Source organism: Apodemus sylvaticus, chromosome 23, assembly GCF_947179515.1.
Source record: "Apodemus sylvaticus chromosome 23, mApoSyl1.1, whole genome shotgun sequence".
NCBI lineage: Eukaryota > Metazoa > Chordata > Mammalia > Rodentia > Muridae > Apodemus > Apodemus sylvaticus.
The window spans coordinates 27,828,650-27,853,220 of NC_067494.1; the positions used below are offsets into that span (position 1 = coordinate 27,828,650).

A 24,571-nucleotide genomic window follows, 5' to 3' on the forward strand; every position below is an offset into this window, starting at 1 on the left:
TAAAAAAAAAAAAAAGTCCAATAAAAAAAAGATTGTTTTCAGATAATCCAAAGGGGAAAAGGTTTGCATTCTTGAACATATATTAGCCTCAGCCTAAATAAAGATTCCTTTGAAGTAAGCACTTACCAGGAACAGAACTGACATATTTCCTACTCCCTGACTCCCTGACATATACTACATTGTCATCTTGACAGATTCCTCTTTTCCCTCCCTAGGTGTTTTCTCAAAAACCATTTCAGTATTAAAGTATACAACTGGATGTTTTTTCTGATGATACAACGTCAGGAATTTTTAATACCTAAGAACTTCTGACCGGTCTCGGAAAGATGATAGATTAAATACTCCTAATTTTGTCTGGAAGTCTAGCAGTTATGTTGTACATTTTGTGAAGGCTTATTTTTTCGTACTTTATATTTTAAATAAAATAGTTTTAGAGTCTTTAATGAATATAAAGAGCCACCTTCATATTCCAGGGTGATAAATAACGTGTCATAAATGCAGGTCATGTGTTATTTCTAAGGGTTCTCCGAGCCCATCACTACTTTGTGGTCCCTGCTTTTCAGTTTCCTTAACTCACCCTATACATCAAGGAAGAACTCTATACGTTCCTCCATGCTTCAACTCACCCTATACATCAAGGAGGGAATTTACACTCTGCTGCAAATCACACACAGAAACCGGTGGGCTACGGCTCTTGCAGTCATGACAGAGATAAGTTTGGCAACCTCGGTAGCTGACAGAGATCTGGCTGCAGAACCAGGGCTCCGGGTGTCACAGATTACATCTGTCTCGGGAGATCTCCACCCAGTTGTCAGACACCATCCAGCAGTCAACCCTGGCCCTGCCACTCCCAGGACCAACTCGCCTTCTTAGCCTCTGTGGTCCTATATGACTGAAGGGCTCTCCACTTCCTGGCTTCCAAAAAGGGAGGCACTGGTCTCTTGTTTGATGAAATAGATGCTGGCCCTATGTAAATCAGTCTGCCCAAAAGGAAGAAGGATAACAAACCTCACATAACCTGGCTTATAAGTCTCCACCTCCATAGCCCAACCTCAGCATAGGACCCTCAGTATGTCCACTATGGAGCCCTAGGACTTAACCTCTCCTTGGCCCGATGGTCTCTAGCCTTCTCATAATAATTGTTCCCCGTTGAAGTGCTTGGCAGCCCGCTTCTGCAGTCTCCCCACAGGCTCTCCCTTCTGCAGTGCAGTGGCTTGCTTATAGCTGTGTTTGGCTCTCCCAGTCAGTGCCCCCTGTAGCAAACGTGGGGAGTCCCCCTCGATGCCCCCTATCCCGTAGTGCTCCGGCTCCGCTCTGAGGAGACTCAAGGACCCACAGATGCCAGCTCCGGTTCCAGCTCCTGTGACACCTAGACTAACTCTCCCAGATAACCAGATGCATCTGGTGTCTGTCCTTGGGGTGGAGAGATTAGAATCCCACGCTTAAATCATAGAAGAAAAAAGACAATTAGACAGTTATAGCCAGCCATAAAACTAATACCCAATAGCTCTACTAAAGATAACCTCTAGGTCAGAAGAATCCCTCTTTCAGCAACATGGCTTCTGCCCTGCCAAATGGTATCATGTCTGAATTATGACTAACCTAACCTGTCTTCCCTCCCCCTTCGCCCTGAACCTTAAATGAATTCCTAACTACTCTAACTATTCTGTATAGAAAGTCCTTAACACTCAAGCTCGTGGTCCCATTCCTGGCCTGCGTTGTGGGACGTTGTGGGTTTGCAATCCGAGCCGAGACTTGAAATAAGAGACTCTATATTACATTACATCGAACTCTGCAGTTCTTTAGATCTCCTGGGTTTCCCATGGAATCGGGGCATTACACTGTCTCTTTAGATTTTTTTCAGAAACATCTGTAAAATTACCCAATGGTCAGTGAACTGGAGGCTTTTGACAAGTTTCCCTTGAGTCTCTTATGGTTGCTTGCCATCCTAACATCTTGGTTTGGACCATGGTCGCAGCCCACCACCCACCTGTTCAGAAGATGGTTTGGATAAACAAAACCAAGCTCAAGATGCAGAGCTACCTATATATCCTGTACTCAGAGATGAGCCATCAAGGATGACCAGATACATGAGGAAAATCCACAGCATGAATGAAGCCATAAAGAAAAAAAAAAAGGATTACAAATAGGGTTAAAGGAATGCAGGAGAAAACAAGCTTTGAGCAACTCTATTTAAGATCTTTTAGGAGTTTCAGATTAATTATAGCTATATGTTAACAACAAGCACTACTAAAAATAAAGACATCAGAAAATAAGAGAAAAATCTGGGAAATTAAAAAAAAAAATTGGCTATTGGGGCCATAGAGATGGCTCAGTGGTTAAGATCCCACTGACTGCTTCTCCAGAGGTCCAGCATTCACATCCCAAGGACCCACAGATGGCAGCTCACAATCATCTCACAATCATCTTTAATGCCCTCTTCTGGCCTGGAAGCCACTGCTCACACTTGGTGCACAAATACATGTGCCAGGAAAATACCCATTCACGTAAAATATTAAAAAAAGAAATGCTCAGAAGTAAAACTTTCAGTGCGCTGACAACCTTATTAAATAGCTGATTTTTAAAGACTCAAGTGGGGAACTCATAAACAGAAATATATCTAACATACAGAAGGTAAGTGACAATCCCATTTCAGAGGTGACAATAAAAACAGAGAATAAAAGATACTCAAAGAAATACTTCAGTGGGTTGAAGAAAATAATTCTTGGGATTAAGGGAAACAATTGTCCAACAACACAAAACATGCATCCTGGCACAAATAGATAGGGGGAGAGAGAGGGAGAGAGAGAGAGAGAGAGAGAGAGAGAGAGAGAGAGAGAGAGAGAGAGATTGATTTTAAATTGAAGTTTCAAAGGAAGACGAGGAAGACGACGTCCACCAAAAAAGGAAAGGAAAAGGAAAAAGGAAACAAGGAAAATGGAGGAAAAGAAAAAGAAAGTGCTGACATTGACATTCAAAAATACATTCAAAATAGATGCGCAAAGGCCCTGCATCAAAGCCTGCACTAGGCAAAAGCCTTGGAGACGAGAAGGATCAAGGAGACGGCTCATCCAGAACTCAGAGGCTCAGATGTGGCCCTAACTGCCACTTTTAGAAAGTTACTTGAGAATATAACAAACCAGACGAATACATTGCTCAAAGAAAGATGGAATGGAATCCAAGGCAACGTGACAACCTGGCGCTTGTAGTTGAAATCTCCCAGAGCCAGCTACGGCCAAGAAGCTTCACATTGGTAAGAACTACAACAGAAATCCCAAGTCTGTAGGGAAAGGTGTTTTCAAACAATAAACAAAAATACATTCATCAAACCCTGTGATTAATCAAGAAATCTCAAGGGCTAGTATAATTCTTTTGTTGAAAAAGTTAAGAAAAAATTTGAAGTTGCAGAAGAACAGAGAAGAAGCCTCCGTAAGGGGAGATGATGGACGGTGAGCGCATGGCCAGGAAACAGAATCCAGATTACCAAACTCAGTACCATAGAAAGTCCTCTCTAGTCCCTCCAGTTTGATCCTGCACCCGGTGCAGACCTGGGGCGCTGGCTCTGCACCCACTCTTACAACACCCAGAGCAAGCCCGACTCCCAGGTGCTCTGAAACTCCCCGGATCACAGGATCACAGGATCACGGAGGAAGCTCAACTCCCAGGAGATAGGACACACCCGGGATCTCAGGATCCCAGGATGACAGAATCACAGGATCACAGAGACAGCTGCACTCTGAGGAGTTCTGACACAAGGATCACAGGTGGGACAAGCCCTAATCAGAGACAGCAAGGGCAGGTAGCACTAGAGATAACCAGATGGCAGGAGGCAAGCATAAGAACATAAGCAACAGAAACCAAGGTTACTTGGCATTATCAGAACCCAGTTCTCCCACTACAGCAAGTCCTGGATACTCCATCACACCGGAAAAGCAAGATTCGAATTCAAAATCACATCTTATGATAATGATAGAAGACTTTAAGAAGGACATAAATAACTCCCTTAAAGAAATACAGAACACAGGTAAACAGGTAGAAGCCCTTAAAGAGGAAATGCAAAAATACCTTAAAAAGTTACAGGAAAACACAACCAAACAGGTGAAGGAATTGAACAAAACCATCCAGGATCTAAAAATGGAAACAGAAACAATAAAGAAATCACAAAGGGAGACAACCCTGGAGATAGAAAGTTGCAGAAGAACTTTCAGCCTAATTATGAATTAAAATGAAACCTGACCTGAAAGAATTTTAAGCAAAATTTCAGCAAGATTGTTATTATATTATAATATCTATTATCATGAAGAAAATTGTGCCATATTATAAATATTAATTAAAATGTATAATTATATAACATATATATAAGTAATGTGTATGATATATAGTTATATATATTGTTAAATATAGTATATGTTTTATATATAATATATAATGTAGATTCATATACAATATAAGATGCATATTTTATATACAACATTATAATTATATATAATGTATATCATGATATTATATATTACAGATATAGTATATCAGATTATATGTTATGTTATATATCATATAGTGTACTATACATGATAAATGAAATAGTATATTATTATATAATATATATCTATAATATATAATATGTCATATCATGTAATATGATATGAATGTATCATATATAATATATATTATACATTATACATATATAATATAATGATAAATAATTACAAATGTTAATATAGTTTAATATAATGCATTAATTATTGTCTTAGTCAGGGTTTCTATTCCTGCACAAACATCATGACCAAGAAGCAAAGGGGAGGAAAGGGTTTATTCAGCTTATACTTCCACATTGCTGTTCATCACCAAAGGAAGTCAGGACTGGAACTCAAGCAGGTCAGGAAGCAGGAGCTGATGCAGAGGCCATGGAGAGATGTTTCTTACTGGCTTGCTTCCCCTGGCTTGCTCAGTTTGCTCTCTTATAGAACCCAAGAGCACCAGCCCAGAGGTGGTACCAACCACAAGGGGCCCTCCCCCTTGATTACTAATTAAGAAAATGCCCCACAGCTGGATCTCATGGAGGCACTTCCCTAACTGAAGCTCCTTTTTCTGTGATAACTCCAGCCTGTGTCAAGTTGACACAAAACCTGTCAGTGCACGTGTACAATATAATTGTTATAATACTTTAATATAGGATTATATTATATACATATAGTATAGTATAGTGAAGAAAGGAGATTTTACCCATCCAGAGACAGCTTCTGCTTCTGGAAATTCATTTTCTTTTTTCCCTTTTATTTACTTAGTAATTTTAGTGGTTTTGAGATGGGGTCTCTTCTATACCAGGTTGGCTTCTGAACTCTTGAGTGCTGGGATTTAAGGCACATACCCAGCCTCCTTTTTTTTTCCCTTGAGACTGAGAGTACAAGGTCTTGGTTTGCAATGACAATAGCAAAAATACCAAGGACAGTGGTTCACACCTGTTTCGCAGCACTCAGGAGGCTGAGGAAGGTAGGATGCTACCGGCTATAGGCTAGCTATACATGCATTGCTTCACATCAGTCTGCCCTGGTCTGATGAACCATATTAGGCGGTTAGCCTGGGTTAGACGGTTTAGCCCCTCCCACACAATTATCCTTTCTCTTAAGCACAGCATCTCCTTGTTAATTTCTGATCCTCAGAACCACCCTACCCACCTACACGAAGGTGCTGGTAACTGAGAAAATAGAACATGAACACATGAAACTTAATTCAGAAACAATGTCAGAGTACAGATAATGAGAGGGGTGTGTGTATTATTTCAGAAATCTGTTAAAAAAAGAAATGTCTTCAATAGGGTAAGATGAACTCTGTAAAACAAAAGTCAATATCACATCTATAATTTAAAATAAGGATATTAAAACCAGCAAGGAAGGGGTAATGAACACGGACTAAATTCTTCATATTTTATAGCTTGTACAGTTGCTAATTTCATGCATTTCCAGCAGGTGTCAATAGATACTAATTTTTGCAAATTATATGTAATGTATGTGCTAACTTTCAGAAAAATATAAAACCGACAAGTTAAAGTGGATGCTTTAAGAAATAGCAACCCAACCGTCAGCACTTTGGGGGTATTAGAGAAGCCATTAAAGGAGAGAACCTGGAAACGCACGATGCACTGTTATGAAAATTATCAAATGTTCTTTTACTGAGGAAATGAACACGGTAACAGAAATGCACTGTAAAGGAAAGACAGGCAAAGGCAGGCACCTCTCACGTCTGGTGTAATGAAACGCTAGCTGACCAGCAAACCCAGAAGTGGCCAAAAAGACCAGCAAAGGCAAAGAAGATATCCCAGTAAACCATGAGCTCTTCTTGGGTTTTTGCTTTTCTGCCTTCTATGCCACAATAACTTACTAATGGCCTGTTTTTCTGCCCGTGTGAACTCCTCAAGATGCATTCCCTCCACAGGACTGAGAGAACCATTCGGGTTCAGTTTGCCACCGGGCTCATTTCCTTCAGAGAAAAGGCTGTCTGAATCCACGCAGTGTGGTCGGTGGACACTCTGGTACCGATTTTTCGAGACATGACTTACTGAGATGGTAAGTGGCTACATTTTGGCTTCTCTTAATCTACTGTTCAGAAACACTTCCAAACTCTAGAAAGAAAGCTGTACACTTGGTTTCCAATCCAAAAATCTCTAAAACCAAAAAGAACCTTAATGCACAGTAAACAGGGGCACAGTTTTTTTTTCACTTAAAAAGTAAAACACACTCATATGCAAATAAGCCTGAGTTGTATTAATAATAATGTTAAAATAAAATATTCAAAATTATATATTGTAGAATATATTTTTGAATATTTATATATATTTGTTTAAAACATGCATGCAGGCAACGTGTTTAGGTGTTGTATGGTGGAAATGCTGCTTTCACTCATATATTCTTATTATAATATTTTTGTGAAACAAGTTCTCACTTTTGTAGCCTAGGCTGGCTGGGAACTCCCAGCAATCCTCCAGCCTCAACCTCCCAAATTCTGAAATTACAGATTTGTGCTATCGCGCCTGGCTATTTACTTTTATTATTTCTTTATAACCGATATTAACCGATATTATTACTCTTTACATATTTTAAGAAATCAAGTCATGTCTCAATTGTCTTCTATCGCAATGTGAGCAGACTTTGGGGGAGGAGCTTGCAATTTCCCACTGATTTCAGTCTCAAAATATTCCCTCCAGTAAGCGGCCCTTTGTAGTCTGGGGTGGGCCACTTTTGAGTGGATTAGAGAGAGGCCTGAGGCAGGAGGACCACCGGGCTGGGTCTTGATCCGGCCCAGGCCATCGCGGTGCAATGGGGTAGGGTCAAGATGGGAGTGGGCGAGCGGTGGGCAGCAGTGGCGTGCACGGGGAGCTGCGGGAGCGCGCGAGCTGCGGGGTGCGCGCCCCCGGGGCCTCGGCCGGGGTGCACGGGGAGCTGCGGGGTGCAGGCCCCGAGGCCCGGGTGCGCTGTACCTTCCCAGTGCAGCTCGCCTCCCGGCTCGCGTTGCAGGAACTTGTACCAGAACATGTCCACGCGGCCCGGCTCCGCCCCGCCGTCCTCCTCCTCCGTCTCCAGCTCCACCTCGGCGAGCCACAGGCCGGGCTCCTGCAGCGCCAGCGCGGCCGCGCCCGCCACGGTACCCGCGGGCCTGAGACGCACGGCGCCGCGCGGCTCCCAGCGCCCCAGCTCCGGCCGCGATCCCGCGAGCAGCAGCTCCTGCCGGGCGCCGGCTACCGCGGGCGGCACCACCACGCCGAAGCGGAAGAGCATGGCGGTGGCCCGGGTCCTGGGAGCCTAGCGAACGGCGAACGGCGGCGGCGGCGGGCGGCGCGAGCTCCGGGGCCGCGCGGACACGTGCGGCGCCGCGCGTTTCTGGCCCGGTCACGCGGCCTCGTGTCTTGGGTTCCCAGGCGCCCCGGAGCTGCAGCCGCGGGAAGCGGGCCTTCGGGGCTTTCGAGAGGCTGGGACCCACACTGGAGCTAGGAGAGAGGAAAATGACACCCCGACTTTGTCCAGTCGGCTTTCCAGAGATCTAAAATCACTTTTACCAAGTCACAAAGGAAGAAAGAGCGTCTAGCCTGAACCCCCAGCCTTACTGAAGTTGGCGATCATCCAAGACTTACCTGTAACCGTCAATCAGGCACCCCAATATTTAGTCCCTATGGGCCTCTGATTATAAAGTGGGAATAATGCATATGATTAGTGGTCTTTAGAGACCCAAGACAAAACCTTGATTGTGAGTTGACAACGTTTAGAAACAAGGTCTCAACTTTGGAAACCAAACTGGCCACAAACTTTTGAGATCCTCCTGCCTCCGCTCCTAGGATTACACACCTGCATCACCAGAGCCCAACTACTTCTGTGATTGTGTGTGTGTGTGTGTGTGATAAAAAACTATTTAAATTTTGCTTTTTCGGGGAAAAAAAACAACATAAAAATAAATAAAATTTGCTTCTTGTAAATACTAGCACTTTAGGTCAAGAAACAGCTGTGTGATTATTTGGCCAAAAGAAAAAGTTACGTCTTTCCCGGAGCAGAGGAGGCTGCTTCAACTTGTTATTGATATGAATAAAGAAATGTCTGCTATGTTCACTGTTAGTTGTTTTATAGTATTACTTTTCATATTCTTTATTCACCAGTGTTTAATCTGATACACATCCCCAAAATGAGTTTAAAAATCACAAGCATAGTTATCAATATTTGGAAGATGGTATAGGCGAAAAATCAGAATTTTATGCATATATAGAAAAACCTGTCAGACAAAACTAGAAAAAAAGCAAAATACACAAAACTCAGTTAATAGAACAGTAAACGAATATTACGAATACTATGTGTCACTCTTAAACACTTAAAATATTCTACTTAGAATTTGCTCTGTTGCTGTGTTTAAGGTGAATCATGAAAATGTAAGAGAGAAAAACAGGCGGCCCAAACTCAGCTGATCCAGTAACAAGTCAGAAGAGATCCGGAAGTGGCGAATAGGTCAGTCTGCTTAAGTCTGCGTTACAGAACATTCTTGGAGTGGTTTTAGGAAGACAATAGTCATCTGGCCATGCAGAGAGGACTGACTACCTGTCTTTTTTGGAAGTCAGACTTCAGTGACTGTTTCTGCAGGAAGCAGGCCCTCTTAGGCGGTGCCACCTGTATCATGGGGTTTTCACAGGGAATTTTTCCTGTCGGACCCCCAGAGTAAACCCTGCCCTCTCATAAGTGAAATAATAGTGGAAAGAGAAAACAATGATGGATCAAAGGAGCTTTATTTTTTCTTCTTTTTCGTTACAAAGAGACTAGATGTTTTAACCACTGGAAGACGAACCCTTCTAGGCCACTAAACAAAATACATGATTATTTATTTAAGGCATGGAACTAGGGGTGATAATTTGATGGTAAGTTACATTGTGTCCCAAGAAAAGAGTAAATCAAAAAGAGAATACCAAATTAGGGATTAAGCAACGTCTGTCAAGGTCTCAAATTTTGCTTGTCAGTCATTTGGCTCTATCAACCACAGTGAAAGCCACTGAGGCCTTATTATGAGTCAGACAAGGTTTTTCTCCTTAGATATCTCATTTGGCTCTCATCAGTCCTAAGGGGTAACTACTATGTTATCCCCATTTTCAGATGCAAGGAAACTGAGGCACAGAAAGGCTTCTTCTAGAAGCAAAGGGAAAAATATCATGCTAAAAGGTGTCAATTTTGCTAACAGTTAAATATGTAAAAAAAAAAAGTATAAGTTTTGGTAGGCTTTTTTTATGAAATACGTTTAAATCCATGTGTCATTTTTCAGATGTGTGTGTGTGTGTGTGAAAATCAGGACTCAATTCTCTCTTCCCCCATATGGCTCTTGGGGATTGAAGCACTTTGATCCATTGAGGAATCTCACAGGCCTTCCAAATATGTTCAAATATTATTCTCTTTCATCTTTTAACAGAAAATGGATGTCTTATAATTTCCTATAACCAATTCCATCCCTAGGAATGATAGATAAACCCCTGATGAAATTTTAAAATTCTCTACAAATCATTTTGATAAATAGGGGAGATTTGACTTTAAATTGTAGGAAACCAAGGTTTTCTGCTCCTACACACCTATATATGGGCATCTCATGCAGCCAGACTGGACTCGGACTCAGTATGTGTGCTAATTCCTCTTAAATTCCTGATCCTTCTACCCCAGCCTCCCAAGCTCTGGGACTGCAGGCTTGAACCACCACACCTGGTTTGTGGATTTGTTGTGTTGACACCAGAAACACAGATGCAGAAATCTCTGCTAGAGTATACAGCCATTGTCTAAACCACATTATACCCAGATAGTTTCTTTCTTGAATTTTCTGTATCAGATCTCCCTTTGTATTTCAAAGAGTATTAGTATTTATTCAGAGATATTACCTATTAAATCCATTTGCAGTTGGATTTTAATGCAACAATGATATGTTGAATTTAGAGCAAGAACTGAGCTCTGTGGAGTAACTTCATCCTGGTAATCATTTTTAAAAGATCAGCCAATTTTTTTGTCATCGAATTCCATTCCTATAATGCCATCTTATATATAACTATAATATTTCTTGGAGAATGGGTAATAAATTCAAACCTAAGAGTTTCAGGATCTAATTTAAATATGCACACTTTCAAAGCCCCCTTGGGAAAGCCATCACTTGGTCCTGTTGTGATTTATGTTCCTGACTATGTCTTTCATCAGTCAGGGAGTTGTAAATCTTCCCTTACGATTCTGACTATGTAGATGCATGCTCACAGATAGCAGTCACAAGTTCGAGTAACACTGGTGAAGTCTAAGTACCAGTTGATTACTTCAAAGAACACATCTAAAAGTTAAATGTGGTGCATATACTTTCCTGATTTTGTGTCCTAAAGAGCAGAGCCCAGTGGAAGTTTGAACAGAGCTTAGAAGTGTCCATTAGTTAATCATAGCTATTTTTAATTCTGGATTGAAAACAGTGTGTCAGGCTATTCAAACCCTCTCTGGAAATGTGGGAGAGCAGAAGGGATATAAGCTATAGTTATGCATTTTTCCCAAGACCTCACAGCATTTGTGCTGTGAAGCATATACCATTTCAGAACACAGGATTTCACCCTTTGCCTCCTCGTCTCCTCCCACCCTCATCATTGTGCCAGTGATTCCACTGTGTGTCCACCCCATCAGAGAGCCCTTCCTTCCTCTGTATGCCATCACCTGCATCTTTGGCACGCCCCTTTGCCTTATTTATACCATATTCCTCACTTATGCTATTATTCCTCATTTTACTATTAAAAATGTTAGTTTGAAAGTTATCCCCAAGGGGAGAGAGAGACGGCTTCATCAGTTAGGAGCATAAACTGCTTTTGGGGGTCTGAGTTCAGTTCCCACCACTGCCTAAAACTTCAGCTAAAGAGGGGTTAACATCTGTTCAGACAGCTGGGTTCATCTGCACATACATCTGCACAAGCATGCACAGAATCAAAAAGAAAAAGAAGATCCCCACTGTGGTGGTTTGAATTTGCTTGTCCCAGGGAGTGGCACTATTAGGAGGTGTGGCCTTGGTGGAGTAGGTGTGGCCTTGTGGGAGGATGTGTGTCACTGTGGGAGTAGGCTCTGAGACTCTCCTTCTAGCTGCCTGGAAACCAGTTTTCTGTTTGCCTTTGGAACAAAATGTAGAACTCTCAGCTCTTCCTGTACCATGCCTGCCTGGATGCTGCCATGTTTCCTGCCACGGTGATAATAGACTGAACCTCTGAACTGTAAGCAAGCCCCAATTAAATATTTGCTATTATAGGGGTTGCCTTGGTCAAGGTGTCTCTTCACAGCAGTAAAACCCTAACCAACACACCCACTATGCAATTGCTGTGAAGCATATACCATTTCAGAACACACGATTTCACCCTTTGCCTCCTCATCTCCTCCCACCCTCATCATTGTAAAACCACACCTCCTCCCTCAATGGAGAACCCTCCACCTCAGCAAGGCCTTTGTTAAGGCAGTGACCTAAATGAAGTCTGCCAGGAGATACTGAGGGCCAAGGTTAGACCTTGAAGTTTAAGACTTCCTTCAAATGTAGACAGATCCTAAGTCTGTGGTAGGTTGACTGACAGATACCTTGATGTCTTTCTCTCTAAAATGCTGAGTAGTTGCTACAAGGAATATTCTTAAGAGCACTTGAAAATATTTAGAGAAAAAGGGATGAAAGAAAAAAGAGGGTTTGTTTGCTTGCTTTTTGAGTAGTGGAAACATGGGTGGGGACAAACCTGGCAAAACTATTTTTATCAATTTGAGCTTATTTTTTTCTAACTACTGTGTGTTATAATAAGAATAAACTGTTTTTTTAAAGTTATCTATTTATTTCATGTATGTGAGTACACTGTAGCTGTCTTCAGACACACCAGAAAGAAGGCATCTGATCCCATTACAGATGGTTGTGAGCCATCATGTGGTTGCTGAGAATTGAACTCAGGACCTCTGGAAGAGCAATCAGTGTTCTTAACTGCTGAGCCATCTCTCCAGCCCTAAACTGATTTTTTTTTTTTTTTGTCTTAGTCTTTGAAACTCCCTATACAGATTAGGCTGGCCTTAAACTCATTCTGTCTCCTGAGTGTGGGGATTAAAGGCATGTACCCCAACTGAATAAGAAAGTATTTTCAGTTTAGCTGAACAACTTCCTTTTCCTCAGTGGGGACCTGGTTCGTAATGGCTGCAAACAAGTCTCTGGGCATAGTGTATGTAGCCAGATGAGGTGACCATGAGGTGACCTGAGGCAGACCCATGGATATCGTTTCTGGTGGATATTTGACATGTCTGATCTCCATGCCTGCCATTGAGAAGCTCTAGCGCATAGTGGCCAGGATTCACGCCGGTCAGGCCATCACGTCCAGCCACGCCAAGCTGTAGAATAAGGAGCATGTAATGGAGACCCTACGCAGAGCCATGTTCAACTTCCCTGGAAACCAAAAGATCCACATCTCAAAGAAGTGAATCAGCACTGTAATGTTTAAATCAGTGGAAGATGTGGGAACTGAGCAGTGGATCACCCCGATTGCCTGTGGGGTCAGATAGATCCCTAATCACTGTCTCCTGGTAGAGAGTGGACCCTGCATTCCTGAGGGCTTTGTGTGATGGATCCCATAGACCCTGCCAATCATACTTACCAATATACATCAAATCTAAAGTGAAAAAGGAAGGTATTTTAAACATGAAAACAGATTGGGTCTAGACAGAAAGTAAGTTTGAAAGAATTGTTTTTAGAAAATCTTATTGTATGTCTGTGCATGTGCCCATGTGCCTGCAGGTGCCTCCGTGGAAGTCAGAAGAGGGTATTAGAGACTTTAAATGGGGGAAGTCTCACGTTCAAAGGGCAATGCCCCTCCAGGCTCAGCCATGGAGAGGCCTAAGGGAAAAGCAGCATTACCTATCTGCTTCTGTTTTTCCTGAAGCCATGTGCCTACCTTTTCTGCTCCACCTTCTGCTGTCACCAGACTCCAGCTCCTTCGGCCTTCCACTGCAATGACTATTCCCAGCTGCCAATTTGACTAAATCTGGAATGAACTACAATCCAGAAAGGGAGGGTATACCTGTGATCTGGATCTTCAGGGCATGGTACTCATGAAAATCTTAGGCCCAGGCACAGTAGCGCAGGCTTTTATTCCCGGAACACAGAGGCAGGCAGATCTCTGAGTTCAAGGCTAGCCTGGGACAGATCAACTTCCAAGTAAAGAACAGCATAGGTCGGGACATGATGGTGCATGCCTGTAATCTGGGCCACACCTTCTGCTGGAGGCCTACGAAAGGACAATGGAAGGAGGAAGGCTTCCTTCTTCTCTGCCTGCTTGCACTTACTTGCCAGCCCGTCTGTTGGAACCTACTTTTTCAGGATTCCAGCTTATACAGAAGACCAGCTGAAACATCTAGCCCTATGGGACTGAACAACTACTAGATTCTTGGATTTCCCATTCACAGCTGTCCCTTGTTGGGTTGGACTGCAGGCAGTAAGTTATAACACTGAATTCTCTCAATGTATAGATATAGAGACCTTCTATAAGTTTTCTGACTCTAGAAAACCCTACTACACACTGTACACTGAATATCAGCAACTAAGGATCCTCCAGGCCTCCAGTGCTGGATTGCTGCTTCTCAACCTCTCCAGAATGTGCATGCCCACTGCTGAACTGAGCCCCTATCATGCAAGCTAATGTAATAGACCCTCATTTAGAGTGTGTATATGTATACAGACACATGCACACACTGTTGCTTTTGTTCCTCTAAAGAACCTGCCTACTACTGGGAGGTAACATACTCATATTTAATTAGAGGAACCAATCACATATTTCAAAGCAAATATTTATTTGAGGATGTAATAAGGACATAGTGAAAGCAAAATTTTTCAAAATAATTCTTATGTATATAAAATGAGGGAATGGCAAATTGGTGAACTAATTGAAGAGAATTCAACAAACACTGAAAGAAACCAAGAGAAAAATTATTAGGTTACAGTGTCAATGCTGATTAACGTTCTACTGGGCTATTAAATTGCATTTTCAGTTGATCTATTCTACCAGGAAAATATACCTGTATCTTTAGCAGGTAAATGTGTACAAAATTTCATACATAATTAACATTGGAGGTGGGCCTTAATAATAGTAAGGTAAATCAAGGCATGGAAAGTATATGAAAAATGAAGTAATTCTCAGCTGGGCAAATCCGAGTAATGAGGTGACTGAGGCAGGGGGCTAACAGTAAGTTCAAAGCCCTCCTAGGCCGTGAGGGCTTGACTGCTCTGATGTGTCAATCTCTATTATTCAAACTATATTCCAGAAATTAAGTCCAGGCTGTTATTTATTCTCCTATTTGAAGAGTCCATTCCGCAGCTCCCTTTAGCCTAAAGCATTTTTTTTAATATAGCATGTGTGTGGAATTTTTGGAAAATCCATCTAATGTTCATGAGAACATTAAAATACTGAAAATTTGACAGTTCCCCCAAAAGTTAAACAGACAGCGGCCAAACAACTCATCACTTCCTTTCCTTTATGAGAAAACATGTCGCTCAAGAGCTTTCACATAGATTGTCATGGCAACATCAGTCAGAATAATCCAAACCTGAGACAACACAACTGTTTAGCAACCAATAAGCGGATCTACGACTTGTGTATCATAGGGTGGGATGGAATCAAAGAAGTGAGCTATTGACACCTGTCACAACGCAAATGAACCTGAAAACATGAAGCTAAGTAGCAAGCACAAAGCACCATGGGTAGTGTGATTGTATAGATATGAAACGTGCATACTAAGCAGGTCTGCAGAAGTAGGGAGCAAGTTCAGTATTGCCACGGACTGAAGGTAGGTGTAGAGAGAATGGAGAAGAACTATTAAAGAATTTAAGATTCTTTGGGGAGGTGACAAAATGTTTCAACATTAGTTGTAATGACAGCTATACAACACTAAATATTCTAAAGAAAAAAGTCACTGGTTTTATACTTTAGATAGGTAACTTGGTCAGTGGAGAGATGGCTCAGTGGTTAAAAGCACTGGCTGCTCTTCCAGAGGACAGGATTCAGTGTACAGCATCCGCATATAGCTCACAATTGTCTGTAACTCCAGTCCCAGAGGATCGGACACTTGCTTCTGGCCTCATGGGCACTGAATGCACGTGGTGCCCAGACATACATGCAGGCAAAACACACACACACACACACACACAAAATAGATAGCAATAAAATTAATTTTTAAATGTATGACTTGTATACATTTAATAGTATATCAATTATACTAAAATCTGGCCTACCTTCAGTCCATGGCAATACTGAACTTGCTCCCTACTTCTGCAGACCTGCTTAGTATGCACGTTTCATACATATACAATCATACTACCCATGGTGCTTTGTGCTTGCTACTTAGCTTCATGTTTTCAGGTTCATTTGCGTTGTGACAGGTGTCAATAGCTCACTGCTTTGATTCTATCCCACCCTATGATACACAAGTCATAGATCCGATTATTGGTTGAGTTATTTGAGTTAGAATCTCAACTATGAGACAGAGTCCTGTATGTAGCCCAGCTAACCTCAAACTCACATGGATCCTCCTGTCTAAATCTCTCAAGAATTAGGACTGCCTAGTCCACAGCGTTCAATTGCAAAGTGCCCATAAACCTAATTACTGGGAACTTAGAAAAGCAGAATTTTCTCTCTCTACCCTACAACAAGGTACCGATTTGTACTTTGTAGTGATAGATGGGAAAAATAACTTTTTAATTTATTCAAATTCTCCCCTCAAATACAACTATTTTGAAAAGCAATCCATTTACAAGTGCTTTTGAGGAATGCATCCTTGAGTTAAGTCACTTGGAGCATGAAAATATATCCAAGATATGTTTGCTGCCCTCCCAGAGCTCAGCACAGTTGCTGACTAAAAACACAAGAGTTGAGTGGCAACACTCTCTTTACATTTTAATGACACTAAACTGCTTATGATGGAGTAATGTCTAATATAATTCACAGTCTATTGCAAGTCAGAACAGGCTGAAGCAGGAAGAGTCTAAGAAGTTTGGGTCTGAAATGTCCCCACATAGGACTTGTAACCAAAACCTGTAGTGTGAGAAGAAAAAAAAAAAAAAAAAGGATGCTCGCCCTGCAGGTGGAAGGAAGTTGGGTCCCAAGCCACGGGCCAGGGTCAACAAAAGCAAAGACGTGGACCATCTCAGCAAATCATTTGAGAGTAATGAATTCCGGATCTCATAAATTATATATTAAGATAATTATGCGGCAAACATAGTTGCCTTTCCCAGTCACCTTTTAGACTAAATATATACTTTCGCTTATATGCTTCCTGTTTCAAAATTTGTAATGTAGACAATACATGAGATAAGCATGCTAGTTCTATAAAGAATAAAATAGAAAAACAAAGAATAAAGTATTTTGGATGTTTATTTTGAAAAAAAAAAGCACATGGACCGTATTAAAATCAAGGGATAAGGCATTCCATACGCCCTAGGTTAACAAAAGACTTGAGCTCTGCTGTCTCGGAGCGGCAGAAAGTCGACAGTGTAAGCAGTTACAGTCTATTTCCACATTTCTTTCAGGAGTATTTGTGTTCATACACCCACAAGCTTACCTGGCACATATTATCAGTCACGCAAGTGTACAGGGAAGCCTTCGTGAACCCCAAAAGACCAACTAGGGGCCTTTGTGAACCCCCAAAAGACCAACCAGGGGCCAGTTCCGACGCAGTCACACTAGGTATTTATGTACAAGTTCGAGCATGGTTTACTCACCACCAACCCACGGGACGGTTTGGTGAAGCGGTTCTGAACGTTCATCAGGACAGGGTTTTATAGGAAGTGGCAGGCAAGGGGCGTTTCTAACCTGGCAAGCATCTAATTGGGGGGAGGAGCTATTGCATCCATTAACATTATTGGCTGAGCTGAGGGCCAAACCTTAAACTTAACTTACGTTTCCCTCCTGATTGGTGGTTGTTAGGAAGTGAGGGGCAGGCTTGTCACCTAGAGGTGCAGATTTGTTGGGGAATAACCTGGAAACTGGTGCTAGACTCAGGTTTTGTTGGGGATGGGGAGGTAACCTGGAAACTGGTCCTACATGTAGGTTTTGTTGGTGGGGTAACCTGGAAACTGCTGCTAGATACCGACCTGTTAGTTAACTAGAGTTCAACCTTGGGTCAGGTTCTCAAAGGTAGAGTCTGAACCCACGATTAGGTCTCTCACAAGGTCTAAGACACACTTAAAAATCTCCTAAAGTCACCAAACATATTAGGTACTAAGTAAATGAAATGGCTTTTAGCAAGTAAATATCTTTGTAAGGTAAGTACATTTTCTCCTTAGAAAATATGATTTATTCTCCCTCTGAGGAGACAGTTAATTTATTTCAAAATCTTTAACTATCAGTTAACTGTTCATCAATTCTAGCATAACTTACATCAACATCATCTCTGACACAGTCACTTTAGGGCCACTAACACACCTGAATTTTACAGCCTCACAGTTTAATTCAGTTTACTTGTTCCAGGTGTGGTGGCAATGGGTTCTATGGATGTGACTAGAATTTTTTCCACACAATATGTAAACACACAATTTCAACACATCAGTGCCTTTAAGAGTCAATTTAATGTACTTAGTATTATGGCTAGAAATTCAAAGAAAGAACTATTATATTTACAACTACAGGTTAGAAGAGGCAGACGGCTGAGATCCTGTTGCAGTTTGCCAATTAATCTCTTCTCCAATCTACTCTGCAGTAGCTACATGCATTCCTTGATACCTGTCCCAATTTTCTGGGTTCCAGAAAGGCAGAATGACATACACACGGACACACACACACGGACACACACACACACACACACACACACACACACACACACACACGGACACGGATACACACACACACAGACACACAGACACACACACACGGACACACACACAGACACACAGACACACACACACGGACACACACACAGACACACAGACACACACACACGGACACACACACAGACACACACACACACACACACAGTCTTATATTTTAATATGCCTTAAACAGCTTACTTCTTAAGCTCCACCCAGCTAACACACTCCCTTCCTATATACCTGGGTTATTACTAAAATCTCTATGTCATATGCTGACCCAGCCCCAGCCCTGCAGCCCTCCTGGGCCACAATCCTCAACCCCTACATGACTGATATGTTCTCTCTTCTGCTCCCTTACTCCTTTCCTGGCAAGGCAGCCCTCCTTTCTGCCTTTCCTTAGCCCCTCCCCCAGGAATCCTAAAGTCCCTCCTCTGTCTCCCTGCCCAGCCATTGGTCTCCAGCAACTATCAAAACCAATCAAAACCAACTGTGGGGGGGGGCAGGGTCCCTCAGCCTCCTACATGCAGATTTGCAGATTCCTATGTAATTTGGGGGACCTGATTAGCATAAGTAGCAGTAGACCAAATCCACACCACCTTCCAGCCGCACTGTCTGCTATACTAGGAAACAGACTCCATGAAAGTTTCTTATTTGTTTTTATGTGTTAACTGAGTTTCCCTTTAACATTAATGACTTTTCTTCTTAGCTGAAGGACTACAGGATAACATCAAGAGTTAATGAAACCCCTAACATTGTAACATACATAGCCTATTAGTGAGAAGAGTAATTACCTCAAACAACTAAATCTGCTGAGGATATAATTCACCTGGACTGCTGTCCCCTACTGTATGTATGTGTGTGTGTGTGTGTGTGTATGTATATGTATATTATATATATATATATATAATATATCTGGCTTCCTTGCCCAACACCACAGAAACTGCGTAGTGAATTCCAGTAAATCTAGCACTAGAGGAAGTTCAGGGCAATTCATGGTGACACACTGAATTCAAGGCCCACCTGAGTTATATAAGAACCTGTATCAAAAATTGGAAGCAGGGAAAGAAAGGAAGGAGGGAGGGAAGGAAAAAGGAGGGAGGGCGGGAGGGAGGGGAAGGGAGAGAAGAAAGAAGGAAGGAGAAAAGAGAGAGACCTAGTATTTTGCTTCAATGGACAATAAAGGCACAGAGTGCTTTGTGTAGAATACTTTGTTACTCTTTGAAAGCAACAGTTCCATATTTAAATAATATTTTAAGCCCCGCTCCTTTTAAAAAGACATTCTAAGAAGCAGTATTTGTGCTAAGGTACTAGTTTAAGTTGTGAGACTGCCTTCTTTCCAGCTCTGGCACATTTAGCAGAAGCCCAAGCCATAGGCGCAGCAGGGAGTTTCCTCCTTTGGTTTACCCCTGGAGCCTAGAAATCAGTGGGTACTGATCTGTCCAGTTACATTATAATATTATAATATCCCATAAGCCACACCTGCATCTTTTCGCTCATATTGAGCCTCATTGGAGCAGGTAGACAAACAGAACTTCACATAAAACAGAACCAGCAGGACAGCCAGACCTTACAAAGAGCCAGAGTGCGTTCTATTGGATCTCAGCGTGGTTCTGGGGTCCCAGCGACTCTAACTGCTGAAAGGCTGGCAGCCTCTGGTCTCTCTCTGGTCTCCTGACGCGGAGTGCGGAGTGTGACTCGGCTCTTCTGTTCTTCATCTTCCTTCGCGCTCTCTATGCCCAACTCTCTCTTGAGGGTCACTCAACCAGAGTCATGGAAAATACGCATCTGAGTGGCTTTTCTGCTATCCTCCAAAGCAGTTTACGCGGTTATGACTGATAGAACCCTCCGGCCACACTAATAGGCCAAGCCGCTTTTCCTCAAAGAACACTAGCGACTACATGCACGGGCTACCCAAACTGATCTGGCATCTCATTAGGTCGCGTGGAGACAAACTGAAACTGACTTTATTTTATTTTATTTGTTTACTTATATACTTACTCATTTATTTATTTATTTTGCTTTTTTGAGACAGGGTTTCTCTGCGTAGCCCTGGCTGTCCTGGAATTCACTCTGTAGACCAGGCTGGCCTTGAACTCAGAAATCCGCCTGCCTCTGCCTCCCAAGTGCTGGGATTAAAGGCGTTGCCCACCACCACCTGTGAAACTTACTTTATAAGTAATTGATCTATACCTTTCAGAAGTTCAGTACCAAGCATCTTAAAAAATGCTCAACTTCATTAGTCATTAGGGAAATGCAAATCAAAACAACCCTGAGATTTCACCTTACTCCAGTCAGAATGGCTAAGATTAAAAATTCAGGAGACAGCAGATGTTGGCGAGGATGTGGAGAAAGAGGAACACTCCTCCACTGCTGGTGGGGTTGCAAATTGGTACAACCACTCTGGAAAGCAGTCTGGTGGTTCCTCCGAAAACTGGGCACCTCTCTTCCAGAAGATCCTGCTATACCACTCCTGGGCATATACCCAGAAGATTCCCCACCATGTAATAAGGATACATGTTCCACTATGTTCATAGCAGCCCCATTTATAATTGCCAGAAGCTGGAAAGAACCCAGATATCCCTCAACAGAAGAGTATCGGATGCAAAAAATGTGGTATATGTACACAATGGAGTACTATTCAGCCATTAGAAATAATGAATTCATGAAATTCTTAGGCAAATGGATGGAGCTGGAGAACATCATACTAAGTAAGGTAACCCAGACTCAAAAGATGAATCATGGTATGCACTCACTAATAAGTGGGTGTTAACCTAGAAAACTGGAATACCCAAAACATAATCCACACATCAAATGAGGTATAAGAAGAACGGAGGAGTGGCCCCTGGTTCTGGAAAGACTCAGTGAAGCAGTATAGGGCAAAACCAGAACGGGGAAGTGGGAAGGGGTGGGTGGGAAAACAGGGGGAGGGAAGGGGGCTGATGGGACTTTCAGGAGTGGGGGTCTAGAAAAGGGGAAATCATTTGCAATGTAAATAAAAAATTTATCGAATAAAAAAAAAGTTCAGTACCATAACAGACATGACAGACAAAGGTCAAAGGAGACTTCCAAGGTGTCATAAAGGTGACAAAGGCTTGGCAAAAATGAAATTCATCATCCTAAATTGGACCCTGAACCAGGGAAAAAAGAAGGGTGCACTAAAGGATAGTCCTGGACCTACTAGCAAAAAATGTAAAAGGATGCATTTGTGTTCAGTTTCTTAATTTTAATGATTATATAGCATCATTCATGAAAGAGAACATATCTGTTTAGTATCAGGAAATTCTCAATGAAAAATTAAGACCAGACTCCTCTCAAATCACTTTACAATCATAAAACACTTATATGTAATGTTAATATATAACATGGAGACTGGGCATAGAAATGACCAGGATGATCAGAGAGGCTGAAAGTTAGGTAGACTAAGAAGGCAGACCAGCAGAAATTCAAGTGGGTGAGCACCAGGCAGCAGGCCCGTGCAGAACTGAAGCTCCAGGAATGGTCAGGATTTTTCTGACCTTTCACCCCTTGCACATGTGTACAATGGTCCAATGGCAGGTGAATGCAGGCACTGCCGCCACACTCTTGGGAGTGCCTTCCTTTATCGTATGTGGCCCAAGAGAAAGGTTCCATGCTTCCTCTGGCATATTGATAACCTCTTTGGCCTGGGTTTTCTGATAAAGTTTTAATGCAGCCAGGTGGCCACGTGTTCCCAATTTACTTCAGGAAATACACAAGGAAGTTTTCAGACAGTTCACTCTAGGCAAGTTGTGACATCTCTGGGAAGAAATAAACGGTATGCAGTCATTTTTCATTTTTAAGCAAAGAAATAACCCACTACTTTTTAGTGAATTTGAGTCATCCAGGGTGAGGTACCTTCAGAGAGCCAGTGTGTTACATGATTTAGAGTAACTGGGACCAGGGCAGTAACTTAGAGAGAGCACAGACGCTAAGAACTGTGAACAGTTAATTCCATGCAGTGGATCTGGCTATAAATTATGTCAAAAGTTTTGTTTTGTTTTTTGAGTTCTTCTTTCATCTTTTCTCTACATTTAAAATTGTTTGAAATTAAAAGAGAGAAAATTATATTGAACCAATAGTGGGAGTCAGAATTAAAGTATGGCCTAGGTATATATAAATGACCTGAGAGAGGGGGGAGGGAGGGAAGGAGGGAGAGAGAGAGAGAGAGAAAGAGAGAGAGAGAGAGAGAGAGAGAGAGAGAGAGAATACGTACAGCAGGACAATTATATAAATAAGTCCTTGTCAGTTTTTTAAACTGTGCCTTGGTGGCACAGATTTGTAAACTCGCAGCTACTCAGGAGGCTGAGGCAGGAGGCTCATCAATTAAAAACCAGTTCTAAGCTATAGCATGAGTTCAAGGCTAGCCTGAGCTACTTAACAAGGTCTGTTTCAAAACAGAAGCATTTTCAAGGCTAAAGATAAATCTCAGTGATAGGACATTGGCCTAGTCTGAGCAGAGCCACAGAGTCAATACCTAATACCACCTAAAATTGATTTGTTTTTTTTTTTCAAATCTGATGAATGAGATTTATACACGTGAAAATTTTAACAAATAGAAGAAAAAATACAAAGACGCGCATTCCAATTTCTACATATGGAGCATGCACAGAGCTCTACCTGGAGGTAGGTGTTTGATAACACTAATTATAGCAGTTTCCCAGGGTTTCCATAATTAATGCACATGAGAATCGCATTCTCTAATAGTCCCAGAGGCCAGAAGTCAGTACTCCAGGCAGAGCCAGAGCCATGCTCCCAAAACAGCTCCAGGGGGCAGGCCTCCCTTGCTGCTTCCTGACTTTGGGTGGAACCAGCAAACCTCTCGCCCCATGCCTTGTTCCTTGAGTCATTGCCGTCACCGCCTCCATTGTCACATGGGATTCTTCCTTCTGCATTTTTTGTCTCTTTATCTCAATATCTCCTGTTCCTTTCTCACAAAATTGCTAGCCATTGGTGTGGGCCCGTATAATCCAGCATGACTGCATCTTAATTTGATTCCATCTGCAAAAACTCCCAAACTTGCAGAATTCCAAATAAGGTCACATTTACCAACACTAAGGGTTGGGATCTGAACATATCCATTTAGGGACACAAATCAACTAACTACAGGATGTGGAAGACAGAGATTATTCTTAAAAAAAGAGACACTCTGTCTCCTTGTTTGGGGGATATAGGGTAAACTACTAACAAATCAGGCACAAAACCCTAATCCTAACTCTGAATTCCAAATGCTAAATTAGACGTGCCAGTGATTATCCTATGGTAAGCCAAAGTCCTGATAAAGGACTGGAACCCTGAGACCTAGGACAGGAACATCACAATTTCTGGACCTTAAAATTTTTAATGTAATTTTCTCTATGTGTATGAGCATTTCATTTACATTATGTCTTTGTACTACCTACATGTATGTGCTCACACAGGTCAGAAGGGAACGTCAGAATTCCTGGCTTGAGCATTCCAGACAGTTGTGATCTGCTACCTACGAGCTAGGAGCCAAGGTCAGGTTCTCTGGAAGCCACTCTTAGCCACTGAGCTGTCTCTCTAGCTCCTGGCCCTAAAGATTGCAAACCAGATTGTCTGGATTCCCTGGGCTGCATATGTGCTTGACTCTCCCAGCTACACAGTAGGCATATTTCCTGCTTGGGATTAAAGATAGGAATTCAGAATGGTGAGCACAGGAATTGCTTTCAGACTCCTGTATTACTAACCTGTTCTAACTGACATACTGTAACTAGAGGCAAAATAAATAGCTTTCCAACATGGATAGTGCTTGCCATGTATAACCTATAAGATCCACAACATGCCTTTAATCCCAGTACTCAGGAGGCTGAGACAGGCAGCTCTCTTGGTGTTTGAGGCCAGCCTGGTCTACATCATGAGTTCTAAGACAACCAAGGCTACATAGAGAGACCTCCCATCCCAAAGCAACAAAAAACATTCATTTCATAGAAAGACCCTGTCCCAAAACAACAAAAATCATTACTTTAAGACCTGAACAGAAGACAATCATGGGTCAGAATGAAAAAAATCATTGTTTTCTCGTCCAATTTCCAAACCTATGTCAAGTCTCAAACTACCTCCCATCAGTTGAAGAAGCCAGAGATCCTTCAGGAAGAATTTTTGCAGTGCTATAGAAAGTACGTAACTGCTGGAGAGATGGCTCAGCGGGTAAGAGCACCGACTGCTCTTCCAAAGGTCATGAGTTCAAATCCCAGCACCC

The 24,571-nt window shown here is 42.1% G+C and overlaps 1 protein-coding gene across 3 annotated transcripts in view; it reads right to left on the reverse strand.

Moving 5' to 3' along the window:
* The window catches only part of Epm2a (EPM2A glucan phosphatase, laforin), a 95,065-nt gene extending 87,107 nt beyond the window's left edge, over window positions 1-7,958 (reverse strand). The window contains exon 1 of one of the 3 annotated variants that reach the window (XM_052169796.1): window positions 7,475-7,948. In XM_052169796.1, the coding sequence (XP_052025756.1) occupies window positions 7,475-7,772 (298 nt within the window). In that variant the 5' untranslated portion in view covers window positions 7,773-7,948. Of the gene's footprint in view, window positions 1-4,065; window positions 4,100-7,474 lie in introns of those variants that run through there. The other 2 variants (XM_052169797.1, XM_052169798.1) reach the window with 2 other exon arrangements.
* Between the last annotated feature and the right edge of the window lie 16,613 nt (window positions 7,959-24,571).